At 43.2% G+C, this 19,870-nt stretch overlaps 2 protein-coding genes, 1 long non-coding RNA gene and 1 other non-coding gene across 6 annotated transcripts in view; 2 read left to right on the forward strand and 2 right to left on the reverse strand.

Moving 5' to 3' along the window:
- LOC110494908 (zinc finger protein 721) overlaps nt 1-19,870 on the forward strand; it is a 317,665-nt gene that overhangs the window by 164,204 nt on the left and 133,591 nt on the right. The gene's annotated exons all lie outside the window — the stretch shown is intronic.
- Nucleotides 3,516-3,597, reverse strand: trnal-aag. The gene has a single exon. It is a non-coding gene; the product is annotated as a tRNA-Leu (tRNA).
- On the forward strand, nt 3,956-14,925 carry LOC118940020. The gene is made up of 3 exons (XR_005036649.1): nt 3,956-4,139; nt 13,586-13,746; nt 14,864-14,925. It is a non-coding gene; the product is annotated as an uncharacterized LOC118940020 (long non-coding RNA).
- LOC110517971 (zinc finger protein 436-like) lies at nt 12,521-19,770 on the reverse strand. 3 transcript variants are annotated; one of them, XM_036947932.1, is made up of 3 exons: nt 19,272-19,770; nt 19,001-19,085; nt 12,521-13,796 (listed from the first exon to the last, which is right to left on the reverse strand). In XM_036947932.1, exons 1-3 carry the CDS (start codon nt 19,542-19,544, stop codon nt 12,742-12,744), a joined length of 1,413 nt encoding a protein of 470 aa, XP_036803827.1. In that variant the 5' UTR covers nt 19,545-19,770; the 3' UTR covers nt 12,521-12,741. The 3 variants fall into 3 exon arrangements, with proteins under 3 accessions (XP_036803827.1, XP_036803826.1, XP_036803828.1); XM_036947931.1 differs by having other exon boundaries at nt 19,001-19,770; XM_036947933.1 differs by lacking the exon at nt 12,521-13,796 and adding an exon at nt 17,107-17,714 and having other exon boundaries at nt 19,001-19,770.

Below are 19,870 nucleotides of genomic sequence, written 5' to 3' on the forward strand. Positions count from 1 at the left end.
TCTTGTTGGCGTGGGTGAGGAAGGGCACCACACGCCCATCTGAAGATACTACACCCCTTCTCTCTCAGGAAGGATCTGAACGTATATGTTAATAAAAAAAACAGCATTTTGAAACACTTTATTGATTACAATATAGAGATTAATAACTGAGGGGAATCTGAGAATGCAGGGACTCCAACAGGGTGTGAGTTGAAGTAGTCAAATCTGGAGCTGACAAGGGCTGGGATGTAAATGATGTGTAATTACCTGGGGTTATCTAACATCTGAGAACGGGCAGGCAATCCTTAGGGCTAGAATGTAAATGACATGATCATCTGGGATGATGTAACAATGAGAACGGGCAGGCAATCCTTAGGGCTGGAATGTAAATGACATGTGATCATCTGGGATGATGTAACAATGAGAACAGGCAGGCAATCCTTAGGGCTAGAATGTAAATGACATGTGATCATCTGGGATGATGTAACAATGAGAACGGGCAGGCATTCCCTCGGATGAAGAGCATCTCTGTATTGCTGATTATGTGCTGTCATCCAGGTGGAAATGTCACCTGTACATCTGATGTAGGAAAAGAGATAAGTTGAGTATCCTGTGAATATGTTGATGTATATGTATTTGTGTATATTCACAGGATACTCAAGGATACTGAACTTATGTGATTTGTGGGGTGGAGGTGCTGAGGGTGTCCTGTGGAGGGCTGATGGGGATGGTGGAGGTGCTGAAGGTGTCCTATGGAGGGCTGATGGGGGGGGGGGTGGAGGTGCTGAAGGTGTCCTATGGAGGGTTGATGGGGATGGTGGAGGTGCAGGGGGTGTCCTATGGAGGGCTGATGGGGGGGGGGGGGGGTGGAGGTGTTGGGGGTGTCCTATGGAGGGCGAAGGGACCTATTGGGGAGGGGATTCTTCATGGAGTCACATTCAGTCATAGTTTTGTTTATTATATTATTATACAGTTGCCCAGAGTACAAATGTTTAATTTATTATTGTTATTATTATTGTTATTATTGCTACTGTACCTACATTCTTAAAAATTCAATCAGAAAAAGTGTTTTAAAAAATGTAGGTAAAGCCATAAGAGGGCAAAACACGATGGGATTGAGGGATGGGTAGAGGGAACAGTAGAGGGCTCGATGGGATGGGGGATTGAGGGATGGGTAGAGGGAACAGTAGAGGGCTCGATGGGATGGGGGATTGAGGGATGGGTAGTGGGAACAGTAGAGAGCTCTGAAAACTATTATTGCTGAAATAACCACTTCCTTTTGTGACTGGAGTCTAATACTTCCTGTGGCACATATCAGAGGGCATGATAGGTAATCAAAGATGGCAAAGATATTTATTTATAGACTAATACGCTTGAAACAAATAGCCAAACCGAAAACTGCAGACATTATTAGTGAAATCAAAATGACATCAAAAAAATGAAATGAAACGCAGCCTAACGCGATGAGAAATCTCAACGAGCAAGTAAATCGATGAAGAATTGAGTGCTTGCGCGTTTACGCGAAGGGAGATTCTGGCAGGGGGGAGCTATTCCGCACTGCACCTGTTAAGTGAAACTTTGGAAATTTGCCAACATACAAATACTATTCCAGTCGTTAGTAGCCTTCTGATTTTAGTAGCTCATTTTCAAAAGTTAAGGCAGTTTCTTTGGACCCCGCAAGGTTGGAGTTTGGGCCCCGCTCTAAAATAAAATCCAATATTTCAGCCAGACAGCCATCTCACAAACCGATCGCTGTCCATCGTGTTGAAATAGTGACGTGTCTAATTGGCTGCATGCCTAATTAATCGATGATAGGGTTTCTGGGTATGTATAGCTTTTATTTAGCTAATGAATAACGGTTTATTGGTAGGCTTCTATTTGGTCGTCATTTTCTCATGTTAGGCCTAACATTTCACGAAGCTAGACATGCATGTCGCAATGCTGCAATTGTTAGACTGCTGCCTGGTGGCAATAATGCCAATTGATTACATGTTTTAATTAAATAATATACAACTGTCCTGTAGAGGCTACCTGAACCTGCATGACACGGGCCCTCCTCGTGCTCTCTCTTATGGAACGCGGTTTGTGTGTTTGAAGACCCAAAGACCCAAACGGCGTTCCATACTCTCCCAGCTGTGCGTAAAACCAGTCTATTAATGTCACATAATACTGTCAGTATGCCCTCCAAACATTAGCTTACTAGGGATTGTTTCATTATTTTGTTATAATTTTATTATCATTATTTATCTCTAGCTACAGTGCCCTCAGAATGTATTCATACCCCTTGACTTATTCCACATTTTGTTGTGATACAGCCTGAATTCAAAATGGATTATATATATATATATATATATATATTATTATATATATATATATATAATATATATATTTCTTCATCTACCAATAGGTGCCCTTATTTGCGAGGCATTGGAAAACTTCCCTGGTCTTTGTGGTTGAATCTGTGTTTGAAATTCACTTCTCGACTGAGGGACCATACAGATAATTGTACAGTATATCTGGGGTACGGAGATGAGGTCGTCATTTAAAAAATCATGTTAAACACTATCATTGCACACAGAGTGAGTCCATGCAACTAATTCTGTGACTTGTTAAAAAGCACATGTTTACTCCTGAACTTATTTAGGCTTGCCATAACAAATGAGTTGAATACTTATAAACTCAAGACATTTCAGCTTTTCATTTTTTATTAATTTGTTAAAAAAAACGTTGAAAACATGATTCCACTTTGACATTTTGTGGTATTGTGTGTATGCAGTGGTGTAATGTATTTGAGTAAAAATTAAGTAGTTGTTTGGGGGTATCTGTACTTTACCATTTATTTTTTTGTCAACTTTTAATTTCACTTCACTTACATTCCTAAAGGCAATAATGTACTTTTTACTCCATACATTTTCCCTGACACCCAAAAGTACTCGCTACATTATGACAGGAAAATGGTCCAATTCACACACTTATCAAGAGAACATCCCTGGTGATCCGTACTGCCTCTGTTCAGGCGGACTCACTTAACACAAATGCTTCATCTGTAAATTATGTGTGTGACCCTGGCAATCCGTCAATAAAAAATATAAAAAATTGTGCGGTCTGGTTTGCTTATTAATATATTGATACTTAAGTACATTTGAGCAATTCCATTTATTTTTGATACTTAAGTACATTTGAAACCAAATACTTTTAGACTTTTATTCAAGTAGTAATTTACTTGGTGTCTTTCACTTTTACTTGAGTCATTTTCTATTAAGGTATCTTTACTTTTACTCAAGTATGAAAATGTAGTACTTTTTCCACTACTGTTTTGTACACCAGTGACAAAAAAATCTACATGTAATCAATTTGAAATTCAGTTATTTTTTTTCCTTTATATAACTAGTCAAATTCTTATTTACAACAAACCTTTGACAAACCCGGACGACGCTGGATCAATTGTGCGACACTCTATGGGACCCAATCACAGCCTGGAATCGAACCAATGAAATGCAGTGTAGACCGCTGCGACGCTCGGGAGCCAAAATATCTGGCAGCGGCGGGATTCGAACCCGCGCCTCCGAAGAGACTGGAGCCTTAATCCAGCGCCTTAGACCGCTCGGCCACGCTACCGATACATGTTATTGGGTTGACAATAATCTATATCCGTGAAAACCGGATGTTTCTGATTTTCTTTTTACCAACTTCGTAGAGGGTGATAGTGTTTTTATAAGAAGTGTGGTAAAAAAAAACGTACTGAAATGATGTTATGATATTGTTTGACAGAACCCTCTTTGCGTTACCCAATGCAGCCAGCAGATGGCGACGTGAGGAGGTCTGCTGTACGGAGAAAGAAGCTCTGGGGCTGAACATTGACTTAAAAGAGGAGGTTATCACAGTGAAAGGAGAGGAAGAAGCTTTCAGAATGAAAAAGGAGGAAGAGGAGGCTATCACATTGAAAGAATAGGAGGATGTTACAGTGAAAGAGGAAGAGGAACAGGCTGTCACAGTGGAAGAGGAGGTAGAAGCTTTCAGAATGAAAAAGGAGGAAGAGGAGGCTGTTTCAGTGAAAGACGAACCTTTTGGGGAGGAAGAGGAGCCTGTCTCAATAAAAGAGAAGGTTGAAGCTTTTCTGGGAGTGAAAGAGGAGGAGACAGAAGATCTTATTAACAGCAGTGAGTATTGTCTAAAAAAACTCAGCAGTTGTTGAACTAATGTGGGGTTTTAAAGGGGCATTCTACTGAAGTTCTACACTCGAATATGTTGTTCAGTACTGTAGGAATTGTTAAAGGGGCAATCTGCCATTGGTACATATCTTTTTTTACTTTTAAATTATTGATACATCTAAATTAATTTAGTTTAGTCAGCGGGTAAACATCTTTCCACACTGGGTGCTGTCTCCCAAGCTTACTTTCTCAGAGGAAGAGAACATTTAGCATTTTTCTGGATAGGCCAGAAAATGTGACACGTTACTCCCTATGTAAATGTGGGGTGTGAAACCTGCCAGTTCAGGTCAGCTCCGTTGAGAGAGTGGAAACAGAGAGCTGACTGACAGATGGGGCATTAACCAACAATGCAATTCAAGAAATGGAGTTTAGAAAATATTTACAAAATAAACGTAAAAAATAAAAAAAAAGTTACACATTAAAATTACAATAATGCTATATACAGGGGGTACCGGTACCGAGTCAATGTGCAGGGTACAGGTTAGTAATGAGACTATATACAGGGGGTACCGGTACCGAGTCAATGTGCAGGGTACAGGTTAGTAATGAGACTATATACAGGGGGTACCGGTACCGAGTCAATGTGCAGGGTACAGGTTAGTAATGAGGCTATATACAGGGGGTACCGGTACCGAGTCAATGTGCAGGGTACAGGTTAGTAATGAGGCTATATACAGGGGGTACCGGTACCGAGTCAATGTGCAGGGTACAGGTTAGTAATGAGGCTATATACAGGGGGTACCGGTACCGAGTCAATGTGCAGGGTACAGGTTAGTAATGAGACTATATACAGGGGGTACCGGTACCGAGTCAATGTGCAGGGTACATGTTAGTAATGAGACTATATACAGGGGGTACCGGTACCGAGTCAATGTGCAGGGTACAGGTTAGTAATGAGACTATATACAGGGGGTACCGGTACCGAGTCAATGTGCAGGGTACAGGTTAGTAATGAGGCTATATACAGGGGGTACCGGTACCGAGTCAATGTGCAGGGTACAGGTTAGTAATGAGACTATATACAGGGGGTACCGGTACCGAGTCAATGTGCAGGGTACAGGTTAGTAATGAGGCTATATACAGGGGGTACCGGTACCGAGTCAATGTGCAGGGTACAGGTTAGTAATGAGACTATATACAGGGGGTACCGGTACCGAGTCAATGTGCAGGGTACAGGTTAGTAATGAGACTATATACAGGGGGTACCGGTACCGAGTCAATGTGCAGGGTACAGGTTAGTAATGAGGCTATATACAGGGGGTACCGGTACCGAGTCAATGTGCAGGGTACAGGTTAGTAATGAGGCTATATACAGGGGGTACCGGTACCGAGTCAATGTGCAGGGTACAGGTTAGTAATGAGGCTATATACAGGGGGTACCGGTACCGAGTCAATGTGCAGGGTACAGGTTAGTAATGAGGCTATATACAGGGGGTACCGGTACCGAGTCAATGTGCAGGGTACAGGTTAGTAATGAGGCTATATACAGGGGGTACCGGTACCGAGTCAATGTGCAGGGTACAGGTTAGTAATGAGGCTATATACAGGGGGTACCGGTACCGAGTCAATGTGCAGGGTACAGGTTAGTAATGAGGCTATATACAGGGGGTACCGGTACCGAGTCAATGTGCAGGGTACAGGTTAGTAATGAGACTATATACAGGGGGTACCGGTACCGAGTCAATGTGCAGGGTACAGGTTAGTAATGAGGCTATATACAGGGGGTACCGGTACCGAGTCAATGTGCAGGGTACAGGTTAGTAATGAGGCTATATACAGGGGGTACCGGTACCGAGTCAATGTGCAGGGTACAGGTTAGTAATGAGGCTATATACAGGGGGTACCGGTACCGAGTCAATGTGCAGGGTACAGGTTAGTAATGAGGCTATATACAGGGGGTACCGGTACCGAGTCAATGTGCAGGGTACAGGTTAGTAATGAGGCTATATACAGGGGGTACCGGTACCGAGTCAATGTGCAGGGTACAGGTTAGTAATGAGACTATATACAGGGGGTACCGGTACCGAGTCAATGTGCAGGGTACAGGTTAGTAATGAGGCTATATACAGGGGGTACCGGTACCGAGTCAATGTGCAGGGTACAGGTTAGTAATGAGGCTATATACAGGGGGTACCGGTACCGAGTCAATGTGCAGGGTACAGGTTAGTAATGAGGCTATATACAGGGGGTACCGGTACCGAGTCAATGTGCAGGGTACAGGTTAGTAATGAGGCTATATACAGGGGGTACCGGTACCGAGTCAATGTGCAGGGTACAGGTTAGTAATGAGACTATATACAGGGGGTACCGGTACCGAGTCAATGTGCAGGGTACAGGTTAGTAATGAGGCTATATACAGGGGGTACCGGTACCGAGTCAATGTGCAGGGTACATGTATTTTAGTCAATGCCACTCCGACATTGCTCATCCCAATATTTATATATTTCTTAATTCCATCCTTTTACTTTTAGATTTGTGTGTATTGTTGTGAATTGTTAGACACTACTGCACTGTTGGAGCTAGGAACACAAGCATTTTCTCAACACCGGCAATAACATCTAAATACGTGTTCGTGACCAATACAATTTCAAGGAGTGCAAAGTCGAATTTAGTTTGTGCACATGCGCACTTCAGAGGAGGCGTTCCCTAACGGAAAATATGCAAATGTCTCAAATGGGATCTCGCTAACTCTGATTTTGCCAACCTCCTTGTTTGTTCCGCCCAATATGCTTAATTTGCTCCCACCGTAAACGACACAGATTAACTATTTTGGGTTGGTTCTATATACAGTATCTTTGGTTATACCATAGATACAGTACTAGCCAGATAGGAGCTAACGTTGGCTAGCAAGCTAACCAACCAATTAGCTAGCAAATCAACTAGCTAGCTATATTTAGCCAAGGAAGTTTAAATATATATATATATATATATATATATATATATATATATATATATATATATATATATATATATATATATATATATAAGGCTGATGTCATCTGTGTAAACAAACAAATAAAATTAAGCACAAATAAGGTAACGAACGTCATTACCTGTTATATCCAGTTAGCTAGCCAACTAGCTAGCTAGCCAGTAACAACTCAATGTTGACAATAATTTACATCTGACATTCTTCCACAAAGCACAGCTAACCTCACTAAGTAAAGTTCATAGTCAACACCAAACTTTGGGAAACTGACACACTGTTAATTTATAATACCTGCAACGGGAAATGTATTTAAAAAAATACCCTTAGATATGAATTTAGAATCATTTCGATTAGATCTACAAGGCCATTTTTATTTTTTTATTTTTTATTTTTTTTTATTTTTTTTTTACCTTTATTTAACCAGGCAAGTCAGTTAAGAACAAATTCTTATTTTCAATGACGGCCTGGGAACAGTGGGTTAACTGCCTGAACTGTCAGTATTTTCATTTAGAGTTTCCTTTCATGGGTCCTACCAATTATTATTGGATTATTCACCATGGCAACCACTTGTTAATATAAAAAAAACTAAATGTATTTCTCAGTTTGGCTTTTGTGGAGATCAGACTGTTTTTATTTGCAGGGATATCTGTCATCACTCTTTGACCAGAGTACAGTCTGGTATCCCAGACCTACCAGTCTTAGTCTTTGCTCATCGAAAGTAAGCTACTCCATACAGTCAAACTGGCTCCCCTTTACGAAAAAGCACTATAGCATTCCTATAAGATTCCTATTAGAAACTGTGTTTTTTAAGATTATTATTTTTTTTTTTTTAATTTCACCTTTATTTAACCAGGTAGGCCAGTTGAGAACAAGTTCTCATTTACAACTGCGACCTGGCCAAGATAAAGCAAAGCAGTGCGACACAAACAACAACACAGAGTTACACATGGAATGAACAAGCATACAGTCAATAACACAATATAAGAAAAAAAATAAGGTCTATATACAGTGTGCACAAATGGCATGAGGAGGTAAGGCAATAAATAGGCCATAGTAGCGAAGTAATTACAATTTAGCAGATTAATACTGGAGTGATAGATGAGCAGATGGTGATGTGCAAGTAGAAATACTGGTGTGCAAAAGAGCAGAAAAGTAAATAAAAACAATATGGGGATGAGGTAGGCAGATTGGGTGGGCTATTTACAGATGGACTGTGTTAGCTGCTCAGATAGCTGATGTTTAAAGTTAGTGAGGGAAATATAAGTCTCCAGCTTCAGCGATTATTGCAATTCGTTCCAGTCATTGTCAGCAGAGAACTGAAAGGAAAGCATAGATTATAGATGACCTGGAGCCAGTGGGTCTGGCGACAAATATGTAGCGAGGGCCAGCCGACAAGGCAATACAAGTCGCAGTGGTGGGTGGTATGAGGGGCTTTGGTGACAAAACAGATGGCACTGTGATAGACTGCGTCCAGTTTGCTGAGTAGAGTATTGGAAGCTATTTTGTGAATGACATCGCCAAAGTCGAGGATCGGTAGGATAGTCAGTTTAACGAAGGTATGTTTGGCGGCGTGAGTGAAGGGGGCTTTGTTGCGAAATACGAAGCCGATTCTAGATTTAATTTTGGATTGGAGATGTTTAATATGAGTCTGGAAGGAGAGTTTACAGTCTAGCCAGACACCTAGGTGTTTGTAGTTGTCCCCATATTCTAAGTCAGAACCGTCCAGGGTGGTGATGCTAGTCGGGCGGGCGGGTGCGGGCAGCAAACGGTTGAAGAGCATTTAGTTTTACTAGCATTTAAGAGCAGTTGGAGGCCACGGAAGGAGTGTTGTATGGCATTGAAGCTCGTTTGGAGGTTTGTTAACACAGTGTCCAAAGAAGTAGCTGCAGGGGGTGCCGAGCTGTTGGCCGGGGTTGGGGTAGCCAGGAGGAAAGCATGACCAGCCGTAGAGAAATGCTTCTTGAAATTCTCGATTATTGTGGATTTATCGGTGGTGACAGTGTTTCCTAGCCTCAGTGCAGTGGGCAGCTGGGAGGAGGTGCTCTTATTCTCCATGGACTTTACAGTGTCCCAACACTTTTTGGAGTTAGAGCTGCAGGATGCAAATTTCCTTTATGAAAAAGCTAGCTTTTGTTTTCCTGACTGACTGTGTGTATTGGTTCCTGACTTCCCTGAAAAGTTGCATATCGCTGGGACTATTCAATGCTAGTGCAGTCCGCCACAGGGTGTTTTTGTGCTGGTCGAGGGCAGTCAGGTCTGGAGTGAACCAAGGGCTATATCTGTACTTAGTTTTTTTTTTTATTGAAAGGGGCATGCTTATTTAAGATGGTGAGGAAATTACTTTTAAAGAACGACCAGGCACCCTTGACTGACGGGATTTGGTCAATATCCTTCCAGGATACCTGGGCCAGGTCGATTAGAAAGGCCTGCTTGCAGAAATGTTTTAGGGAGCGTTTGACAGTGATGAGGGGTGGTTGTTTGACTGCGGACCCATAGAGGATGCAGGCAATGAGGCAGTGATCGCTGAGATCCTGATTGAAAACAGCAGAGGTGCATTTAGAGGGCAAGTTGGTCAGGATAATATCTATCAGGTTGCCCATGTTTACAGATTAAGGGTTGTACCTGGTGGGTTCCTTGATAATTTGTGTGAGATTGAGGGCATCTAGCTTAGATTGTAGGACTGCCGGGGTGTTAATTAAGCATATCCCAGTTCAGGTCACCTAACAGATCGAACGAACTCTGAAGATAGATGGGGGGCAATCAATTCACATATGGTGTCCAGGGCACAGCTGGGAGCTGAGGGGGGTCTATAACAGGCGGCAACAGTGAGAGACTTATTTCTGAAGAGATTCATTTTTAAAATTAGAAGCTCGAACTGTTTGGGCACAGACCTGGAAAGTATGACAGAATTCTGCAGACTAACTCCTCCCCCTTTGGTAGTTCGATCTTGATGGAAAATATTGTAGCTGGGTATGGAAATCTCAGAATTTTTGGTGGCCTTCCTAAGCCAGGATTCAGACACGGCAAGGACATCAGGGTTGGCAGAGTGTGCTAAAGCAGTGAGTAAAACAAACTTAGGGAGGAGGCTTCTGATGTTAACATGCAAGAAACCAAGGCATTTTCGGTTACAGAAGTCAACAAATGAGAGTGCCTGGGGACACGCAAGGCCTGGGTTAGCCTCCACATCACCCGAGGAACAGAGGAGGAGTAGGATGAGGGTACGGCTAAAGGCTATAAGAACTGGTCGTCTAGTGCGTTGGGGACAGAGAATAAAAGGAGCAGATTTCTGGGCGTGGTAGAATAGATTCAGGACATCATGTACAGATGTACATATGTACAGTATGGTGGGGTGCGGGTACAGTGGAGGTAAACCCAGACACCAAGTTTACTGTACGGGCTAGTTATGCTGGGTGAGGTCACCGCATGTGTGGGAGGTGGGACAAAGGAGGTATCTGAGGCATGTTGAGTGGAACTAGGGGCTCCGCAGTAAACTAAAACAATGATAACTATCCTAAACAACAGTGTACAAGGCATATTGAAATTTGAGAGAGACATAAAGCGAGGCATGAAGCAATCACAGGTGTTGATTGGGAGAGCTAGCTGAGACAACAACGGGTAACACGGAACCCAAACCGGCTGCGCGCGTGCACCATCGTACATATATTTTGTCCCCCCTACACCAAACGCGATCACGACACACATGACATTAATTTGGGAACACAAGTTTGCACTTGCTAGCTAAATTGTCCTGGGATATAAACATTGAGTTGTTATTTTACCTGAAATGCACAAGGTCATCTATTCCGACAATTAATCCACACATAAAACGGCCATCCGAATCGTTTCTAGTCACCTCTCCTCCTCCTTCCAGACTTTTTCCATCTTTGAACTTATATGGTGATCCATCTACACTTTCATATTACCACGACGACCGGCAAAACAGTTAATCTTTCGATCACCCACGTGGGTATAACCAATGAGGAGATGGAACGTGGGTACCTGCTTCTATAAACCAATCTGATCTGCGTCAGAAATAGAAAGGAGTTCTAATTCAGCCCTTGGCGTCGTGAGCGTGTGCGGGTGCAATAATTGAATAACATGGATTTCTAAATTTGTTTTGCGACGCTCGTGCACGCGACGTGTCCGATCTGGTCAGCATGTAAGACAACAACAGCTAATCAGCTAAGACAACAACAGGTAAAATGGCGATGAATGGCCAGAGAGGGTCAGTTAACTACACACAGGGCCTGAGTTCGAGGCTGGGGACGACAGATAAACAAAAAGTAAACAAAATGGAGTACCGTGATTAATGAACAGCCCAGCAGTCATCAGCTATGTGGCCAAGTGATCATAGGGTCCAGTGAACAGCAATAGATGGAACAGGGAAGCCGCGGGGTAGTCGTTACTACGCTAGCACGCGGGAGACATGGCGTTTAAAGTTAGCAGGCCGGGGTAGGTAGAAGCGTTTGCTCCAACATCCGGCAAAGGCCGGTTGAGGGCACAGCGGATGGAGTTACGTCGGCAGACCAGTCGATGGATGGTACGGCGGGGCGCCGTGTCGACAAAGAGTCTGGGCCAGATGGCGAAAGAAGTTTGCTAGTCGGGAGATGTGCCTGGCTTGCGGCTAACTGGTGCTAGTTTCGGGGCAGGGGCGTTAGCCACTATAGCCAATCGTAGCAGCGATGATCCGATGCAAAGGTCCAGAACTTACGGTATGGATCCGGTGGAGTAGTGGATTGTAGCTGTGTTGGGGTAGAGTCATCGGCTGAGTAGCCGAGTGATCACAGAGTAGGCCGGGAGGTGGGCCTGGCTCAGGGCTAGCTTCGGGCTGGGTCACTCTGTGGCAGCTAGCTAGCTGTGATGATCAGGAGTAATGGTCCAGGGTTTACGGCAGGAATACGGTATTGTAGTGGAGTAAACAGTCCAATACTGGCAGGCTGGCAAGTATTATCCAGGCAAAAAAAACAACTGGTGTCTGTGCAGAAGGTAAAGGCCGCTAACAATGACTAAATAGCTAGTAGCTAATTAACTGGTTAGCTTCTGATGGCTAGGTTCTGATGGGGGGTTCTAGCTATAAGGTCTAAAAAATAGCGGATCCGTATGACATTGGGTGAGGCGGGTTGCCGGAAGGTATATTTAATTTAAAAATTTAAAAAATATTGAAAATAAATGTGTATATATATATATATATACAAAAAAGACAGAATACAAAAGTAAACGAGGGGACGACAAACCACGTCTGCACCACTACTACACCATCTTGGAATTACAATAATTGTTATTAATTGAAATAAAATGCACATTAGAACATTTTAAAACAAAAGTAGCCATTTTGTTGTATGATTTCATTCATACAATTTGATTTCATGCGGCATAAACACAAATTCTCAGTAAAAAAAGAGACAGAAAATAGCTTCTTTATTCTCTCATGTGCAACGAACCTTGAAAACCACGATGACCCTCTTCAAAGAGTATCTTCAATAAATCTGACCTGAACGTGTCTTTTCCTACTAGCACTGACTTCACTGAGAACTATTTAATGAAGGGAAAATGTACTTACTATGCCTGTGATGTGTGGCTGTCTCACCTAGCTAGCTACCTTTAAGGTGAATTCAACAATCGTTATTCTCCCTGGATAAGAGTGTGTGAAATGTAATGGGATTTCAGTTCCCTTAATCGGGAAAAGGTCTTTCCACAATGAGAGCAGTGGTAGGGCTTCTCTCCTGTGTGTATCCTCTCGTGCTCTTTTAGGTTCCATAACCGGGCAAAACTCTTCCCACACTGGGAACATTGGAAGGGCTTTTCTCCTGTGTGTGTTTTCTCATGCTCTTTGAGATGGCATGACCGAATAAAGCTCTTTCCACACTGAGAGCAGTGGTAAGGCTTATCTCCAGAGTGAATTATCTTATGTAAATTCAGGTTCCCTAACTGGGTAAAACGCTTTCCACATTGGGAGCATTGGAAAGGCCTTTCTCCTCTGTGTGTAGAGTGAATTCTCTCGTGTATTTTCACGCCCCATAACTCAGTAAAACTCTTTCCACACTGAGAGCAATGGAAGGTCTTCCTTCCTTCTTTGTGTATTCCTTGGTGCCTAATTAGGGTCCTTAACCGGGTAAAACTCTTTCCACACTGGGAACATTGGAAAGGCTTTTCTCCTGTGTGCGTCCTCTCATGAGATTTCAGGTGTGCCAACAGGGTAAAACTATTTCCACACTGGGAGCATTGAAAAGGCTTTTCTCCTGTGTGTGTCCTCTCATGCCTTTTGAGGGCCTGTGATCGTGAAAAACTCATTACACAATAGGAGCATTGGTAAGGCTTCTCTCCAGAGTGAATTCTTTCATGCATTTTCAGGCTGTCTAACCGGCTAAAACTCTTTCCACACTGGGAACATTGGAAAGGCTTTTCTCCTGTGTGTGTCCTCTCGTGCTCTTTTAGGTTGTGTAACTTGGTAAATTTCCTTCCACAGTGGGAGCAGCAGTGCCGTCCTACTGGTTTGGCAGTCTCTAGGTCTGGTTCCCCTGAATGACTCTTCCCCAAGTCTGGTTCCCCTGAAGGTCTCCTCCCTGGGTCTGGTTCCACTGAAGGTCTCCTCCCTGGGTCTGGTTCACCTGAAGGCCTCTTCCCTGGGTCTGTTTCCTCTGAAGGACTCATGTCAGAGGGAGAGTCTGGTCTCTCTCCTGTCAAAGACAGAGTATTTCGTTAAACAGAGACCTGAATGAAACCGCCACATGATAAACAGTTTTCAGAACATTTCCATAATAACAAATAAAATAACATTTATGAGCAGGTTGAAAGAGACAGTTGTATGGATGCATATACATCCTTCTTTGTGTACACTTGACAGTTGAAAACGCTTCATGTGCTAGTCATGTTGCTAGTCATGTTTGTCATGATGCTAGTCATGTTGCTAGTCATGTTTGTCATGATGCTAGTCATGTTGCTAGTCATGTTTGTCATGATGCTAGTCATGTTGCTAGTCATGTTTGTCATGATGCTAGTCATGTTGCTAGTCATGTTTGTCATGATGCTAGTCATGTTGCTAGTCATGTCGATAGTCATGTCGATAGTCATGTCGATAGTCATGTTGCTAGTCATGATGCTAGTCATGTTGCTAGTCATGATGCTAGTCATGTTGCTAGTCATGTCGATAGTCATGTCGATAGTCATGTCGATAGTCATGTTGCTAGTCATGATGCTAGTCATGATGCTAGTCATGTTGCTAGTCATGTTGTTTGTCATGTTGCTAATCATGTTGCTAGTCATGATGCTAGTCATGTTGTTTGTCATGTTGCTAATCATGTTGATAGTCATGTTGCTAGTCATGATGCTAGTCATGTTTGTCATGTTGATAGTCATGTTGATAGTCATGTTGATAGTCATGACTAGCAACACGACTATCGACACGACTAGCGACACGACTATCGACACGACTAGCATCATGACTATCGACATGACTAGCATAATGACTAGCAACATGACTAGCATCATGACTATCAACATGACTATCAACATGACTATCAACATGACTATCAACATGACAAACATGACTAGCATCATGACTAGCAACATGACTATCATGTTGATAGTCATGATGCTAGTCATGTTGCTAGTCATGTCGATAGTCATGATGCTAGTCATGTCGATAGTCGTGTCGCTAGTCGTGTTGCTAGTCGTGTTGCTAGTCATGTTGATACAGCGAAGACAAGTGGAGTTACCAGGGTTTAAAACATGTGTTTTTTCACAGGTCAGTACGGGTGCATCAAAGCTGGGACCGAGAGACTGAAAAACAGCTTCCATCTCAAGGCCATCAGACTGTTAAACAGCCATCACTAATACAGAGAGGCTGCTGCCTACATACAGACTTGAAATCATTGACCAATTTAATAAATTAATCACTAGTCACTTTAATAATGCCACTTTTTTATTTATTTTTGACATATCTTGTATTACTCATCTCATATGTATATACTGCATTTTATACCATCTATTGAATCTTGCCTATGCCGCTCAGTCATTGCTCATCCGTATATTTATATGTATTTATTCTTATTCCATTTCTTTACTTATATTTGTGCGTATTAGGTAGTTATTGTGGAATTCTTAGATTACATGTTAGATATTTCCGCACTGTCGGAACTAGAAGCACCAGCATTTCGCTACAATCAAAATAACATCTGCTAACCCTGTGTCTGTGACCAATAACATCTGCTAACCCTGTGTATGTGACCAATAACATTTGATTTGATTCGGTATCATTAATCACACAGATTAATGGTTGGTATCGGCAGACGCAGAAGAAACGGACGAATCCAATGGGGGACAAAAGGAGTCTGTAGCTCAAACACAGAATGTTTCAAACGGTTTGGAACAGGCCAGGGACGATAGTATCGTGGCAAAACACCAAACGGTTTGGAACAGGCCAGGGACGATAGTATCGTGGCAAAACACCAAACGGTTTGGAACAGGCCAGGGACGATAGTATCGTGGCAAAACACCAAACGGTTTGGAATAGGCCAGGGACGATAGTATCGTGGCAAAACACCAAACGGTTTGGAACAGGCCAGGGACGATAGTATCGTGGCAAAACACCAAACGGGTTGGAACAGGCCAGGGACGATAGTATCGTGGCAAAACACCAAACGGTTTGGAACAGGCCAGGGACGATAGTATCGTGGCAAAACACCAAACGGTTTGGAATAGGCCAGGGACGATAGTATCGTGGCAAAACACCAAACGGTTTGGAACAGGCCAGGGACGATAGTATCGTGGCAAAACACCAAACGGTTTGGAACAGGCCAGGGACGATAGTATCGTGGCAAAACACCAAACGGTTTGGAATAGGCCAGGGACGATAGTATCGTGGCAAAACACCCAACGGGTTGGAACAGGCCAGGGACGATAGTATCGTGGCAAAACACCCAACAGGTTGGAACAGGCCAGGGACGATAGTATCGTGGCAAAACACCAAACGGATGTAACTTTTTTTTTTTTAGGAAAAGAGCCCTATTGATGGCTATAGCACACAATATTTTACAAAGAGCAGGTTTTTAAAGGACCGAAGAGTAACTAAGTTAATTAGAGTTACCTCTACTGCAAGAGGATAAGTTCATTAGAGTTACCTCTACTGCAGAGGATAAGTTCATTAGAGTTACCTCTACTGCAGAGGATAAGTTCATTAGAGTTTACCTCTACTGCAGAGGATAAGTTCATTAGAGTTACCTCTACTGCAGAGGATAAGTTGATTAGAGTTACCTCTACTGCAGAGGATAAGTTCATTAGAGTTACCTCTACTGCAGAGGATAAGTTCATTAGAGTTTACCTCTACTGCAGAGGATAAGTTCATTAGAGTTACCTCTACTGCAGAGGATAAGTTGATTAGAGTTACCTCTACTGCAGAGGATAAGTTCATTAGAGTTACCTCTACTGCAGAGGATAAGTTCATTAGAGTTACCTCTACTGCAGAGGATAAGTTCATTAGAGTTACCTCTACTGCAGAGGATAAGTTGATTAGAGTTACCTCTACTGCAGAGGATAAGTTCATTAGAGTTACCTCTACTGCAGAGGATAAGTTCATTAGAGTTACCTCTACTGCAGAGGATAAGTTCATTAGAGTTACCTCTACTGCAGAGGATAAGTTCATTAGAGTTACCTCTACTGCAGAGGATAAGTTCATTAGAGTTACCAGCCTCCGATTGAAGTCCAAATACATGTTTCACAGAGTTCAAGTAACAGACATCTCAACATCAACTGTTCAGAGGAGACATGCATGAATCACTGCAAATAAACCACTACTAAAGGACACCAATAATAAGAAGAGACTTGCTTGGGCCAAGAAACATGAGCAATGGACATTAGACCGGTGGAAATCTGTCCTTTGGTCTGATCAGTCCAAATTTTTTTTTATTTTTATTCCAACCACTGTGAGACGCAGAGTAGGTGAAAGGATGATCTCTGCATGTGTAGTTCTCACCGTAAAGCATGGAGGTGGTGTGTGATGGTTCTTCGCTGGTGACACTGTGATTTATTTACAATTCAAGGCACACTTAACCAGCATGGCTACCACAGTATTCTGCAGTGACACGCCCATCCCATCTGGTTTGTGCCTAGCGGAACTAGATGACCCGACCTTTACCCACTGTTGGAAAAGCATTCCAGGTGACTACCTCATGAAGCTGGTTGAGAGAATGCAAAACTGTCATCAGGGCAAAGGCTGGCTACTTTGAAGAATCTCAAAAGATATTTTCATTTGATTAACAGTTTTTAGGTTACTACATGATTCCACGTGTTATTTCATAGTTTTGATGTCTTTGCTATTATTCTACAATGTAGAATAACTAACAGAATTCTGTCTACCGTGGTGGAAATATACCAGTCTATCTTCCTGTCAACTAACAGAACTCTGCTGGTTGTCCTGGTAACAGATACCAGTGGGAAGATCTATTGTATTTGTTCAAACTAAACTACAGCACTTACTTTGATGAGTCAAATCTGATCCTTTCTTCTCTTCTCCTAACTAAGTTATATTTTCCAAGAATCTATGTCTAGGTATGTGCACATCCTCATCCTAGACTTGTCCTCTGCTTTTAACTGCATCTCTGTGGGACAGAGAGAGGCCCATCAGGCTGTTGAACAGTGGGACAGATGAGGGCCCATCAGGCTGCTGAACAGTAGGACAGAGAGAGGCCCATCAGGCTGCTGAACAGTAGGACAGGTAAAGGCCCATCAGGCCGCTGAACAGTGGGACAGAGAGAGGCCCATCAGGCTGCTGAACAGTGGGACAGATCAGGGCCAATCAGGCTGCTGAACAGTGGGACAGAGAGAGGCCCATCAGGCTGCTGAACAGTAGGACAGGTAAAGGCCCATCAGGGTGCTGAACAGTAGGACAGGTAAAGGCCCATCAGGCCGCTGAACAGTGGGACAGAGAGAGGCCCATCAGGCTGCTGAACAGTAGGACAGAGAGAGGCCCATCAGGCTGCTGGACAGTAGGACAGAGAGAGGCCCATCAGGCTGCTGAACAGTAGGACAGAGAGAGGCCCATCAGGCTGCTGAACAGTAGGACAGAGAGAGGCCCATCAGGCTGCTGAACAGTGGGACAGAGAGAGGCCCATCAGGCTGCTGGACAGTAGGACAGAGAGAGGCCCATCAGGCTGCTGGACAATAGGACAGAGAGAGGCCCATCAGGCTGCTGAACAGTAGGACAGAGAGAGGCCCATCAGGCAGCTGAACAGTAGGACAGAGAGAGGCCCATCAGGCAGCTGAACAGTGGGACAGAGAGAGGCCCATCAGGCTGCTGAACAGTAGGACAGAGTGAGACCCATCAGGCTGCTGAACAGTAGGACAGAGAGAGGCCCATCAGGCAGCTGAACAGTGGGACAGATGAATGCCCATCAGGCTGCTGAACAGTGGGACAGATTGGGGCCAATCAGGCTGCTGAACAGCAGGACAGATGGGGGCCATCAGGCATCTGAACAGTAGGACAGGTAAAGGCCCATCAGGCTGCTGAACATTAGGACAGGTAAAGGCCCATCAGGCTGCTGAACAGTAGGACAGAAGAAGGCCCAATGCACGGTCAGACAGTAGGCCAAAGAAATGTGTGACTTGTGTACTAACTTTCCAGTTTTCCATACTGAATGTTTTCTAGTGTATTGTGTTTGTGTACCTAAATGAATTTCCATGTAAAATGGACAATAAAGAATATTGTATCATATCATTCATTTAAAGTTAAAAATGCATGTACCAATCACAGATAATCCTTTAATATTTCCTACAGTACTGAACAACATATTCATGTGTAGTACTTCATTAGAATGCACCTTTAAAAACCACACGTTGGTTCAACAACTGCCTGAGTTTGCGCCCCTGTTTCAAAGACCATACTCACTGGTGTTAATCAGGTCTTCAGTCTCCTCCCCAATTTCTTCCCTTTCTTTCACTCCCAAAATGTCCTCCTTTTTTATTGAGGGAGCCTCCTCTTCCATTTTGAAAGCTTCTATCTCCTCCTCTTCCACTGTGACAGCCTCTACCCCCTCTTCCACTCCAAACGGTTCTTTCTCCTCTTCCACTGTAGCAGCCTCCTCCTCTTTCAATATGATATCCTCCTCTTCCATTTTGAAAGCTTCTATCTCCTCCTCTTCCACTGTGACAGCCTCTACCCCCTCTTCCACTCCAAACGGTTCTTTCTCTTCTTTCACTGTAACTTCCTCCTCTTTAATTCTGAAAGCTTCCATCTCCTCCTCTTCCACTGTTACATACTCTATTCCCTCTTCCACTCCAAACGGTCCTTTCTCTTCTTTCACTGTAACATCCTCCTTTTTAATTCTGAAATCTTCTTTCTCTCCTTTCACTGTGATATCCTCCTCTTCTTCCACGATAATGTTCAGCCCCAGAGCTTCTTTAGCAGAGGGGGAGTAGTTTAGCGAGCTCATGGTCAGTGATGTTAGCTAGCTAGCATTAGTGACTAGCCTAGTCTAGTCTTAGCTCAGTATCCCTCTTAACAATGTAGTACATTTAACAAGCATATTACGTTTAAATTGTGTTAAAAGACAGATTAATATACAAATTATCAAAGGAGTTTCAATGCATCAGTTTATTGTTGGCTAGTAAGCTACCGAGGTAGCTGACTTAGTTGCCATTTTGTTTTTAGGAAGAGTCCCGTCCACTAGATTATGTACAACAACAAAAAAATCAACTGAAAGACTCACATCGCCATCTGCTGACTGGAGTTGGTAAAGCAGTTATTCACGACATTTAT

The sequence above is a fragment of the Oncorhynchus mykiss genome, chromosome 17, assembly GCF_013265735.2.
Source record: "Oncorhynchus mykiss isolate Arlee chromosome 17, USDA_OmykA_1.1, whole genome shotgun sequence".
Taxonomy (NCBI): Eukaryota; Metazoa; Chordata; class Actinopteri; order Salmoniformes; family Salmonidae; genus Oncorhynchus; species Oncorhynchus mykiss.

Bases quoted from the DNA above. Each gene is read 5' to 3' on its own strand.
- LOC110517971 (XM_036947931.1), bottom strand. From the start codon at position 19,544: ATGAGCTCGCTAAACTACTCCCCCTCTGCTAAAGAAGCTCTGGGGCTG. The intron at 13,797-19,000 runs GTGAGTATGGTC...TGTCTTTGACAG, and splicing joins TGAAGACCTGATTAACACCA to GAGAGAGACCAGACTCTCCC.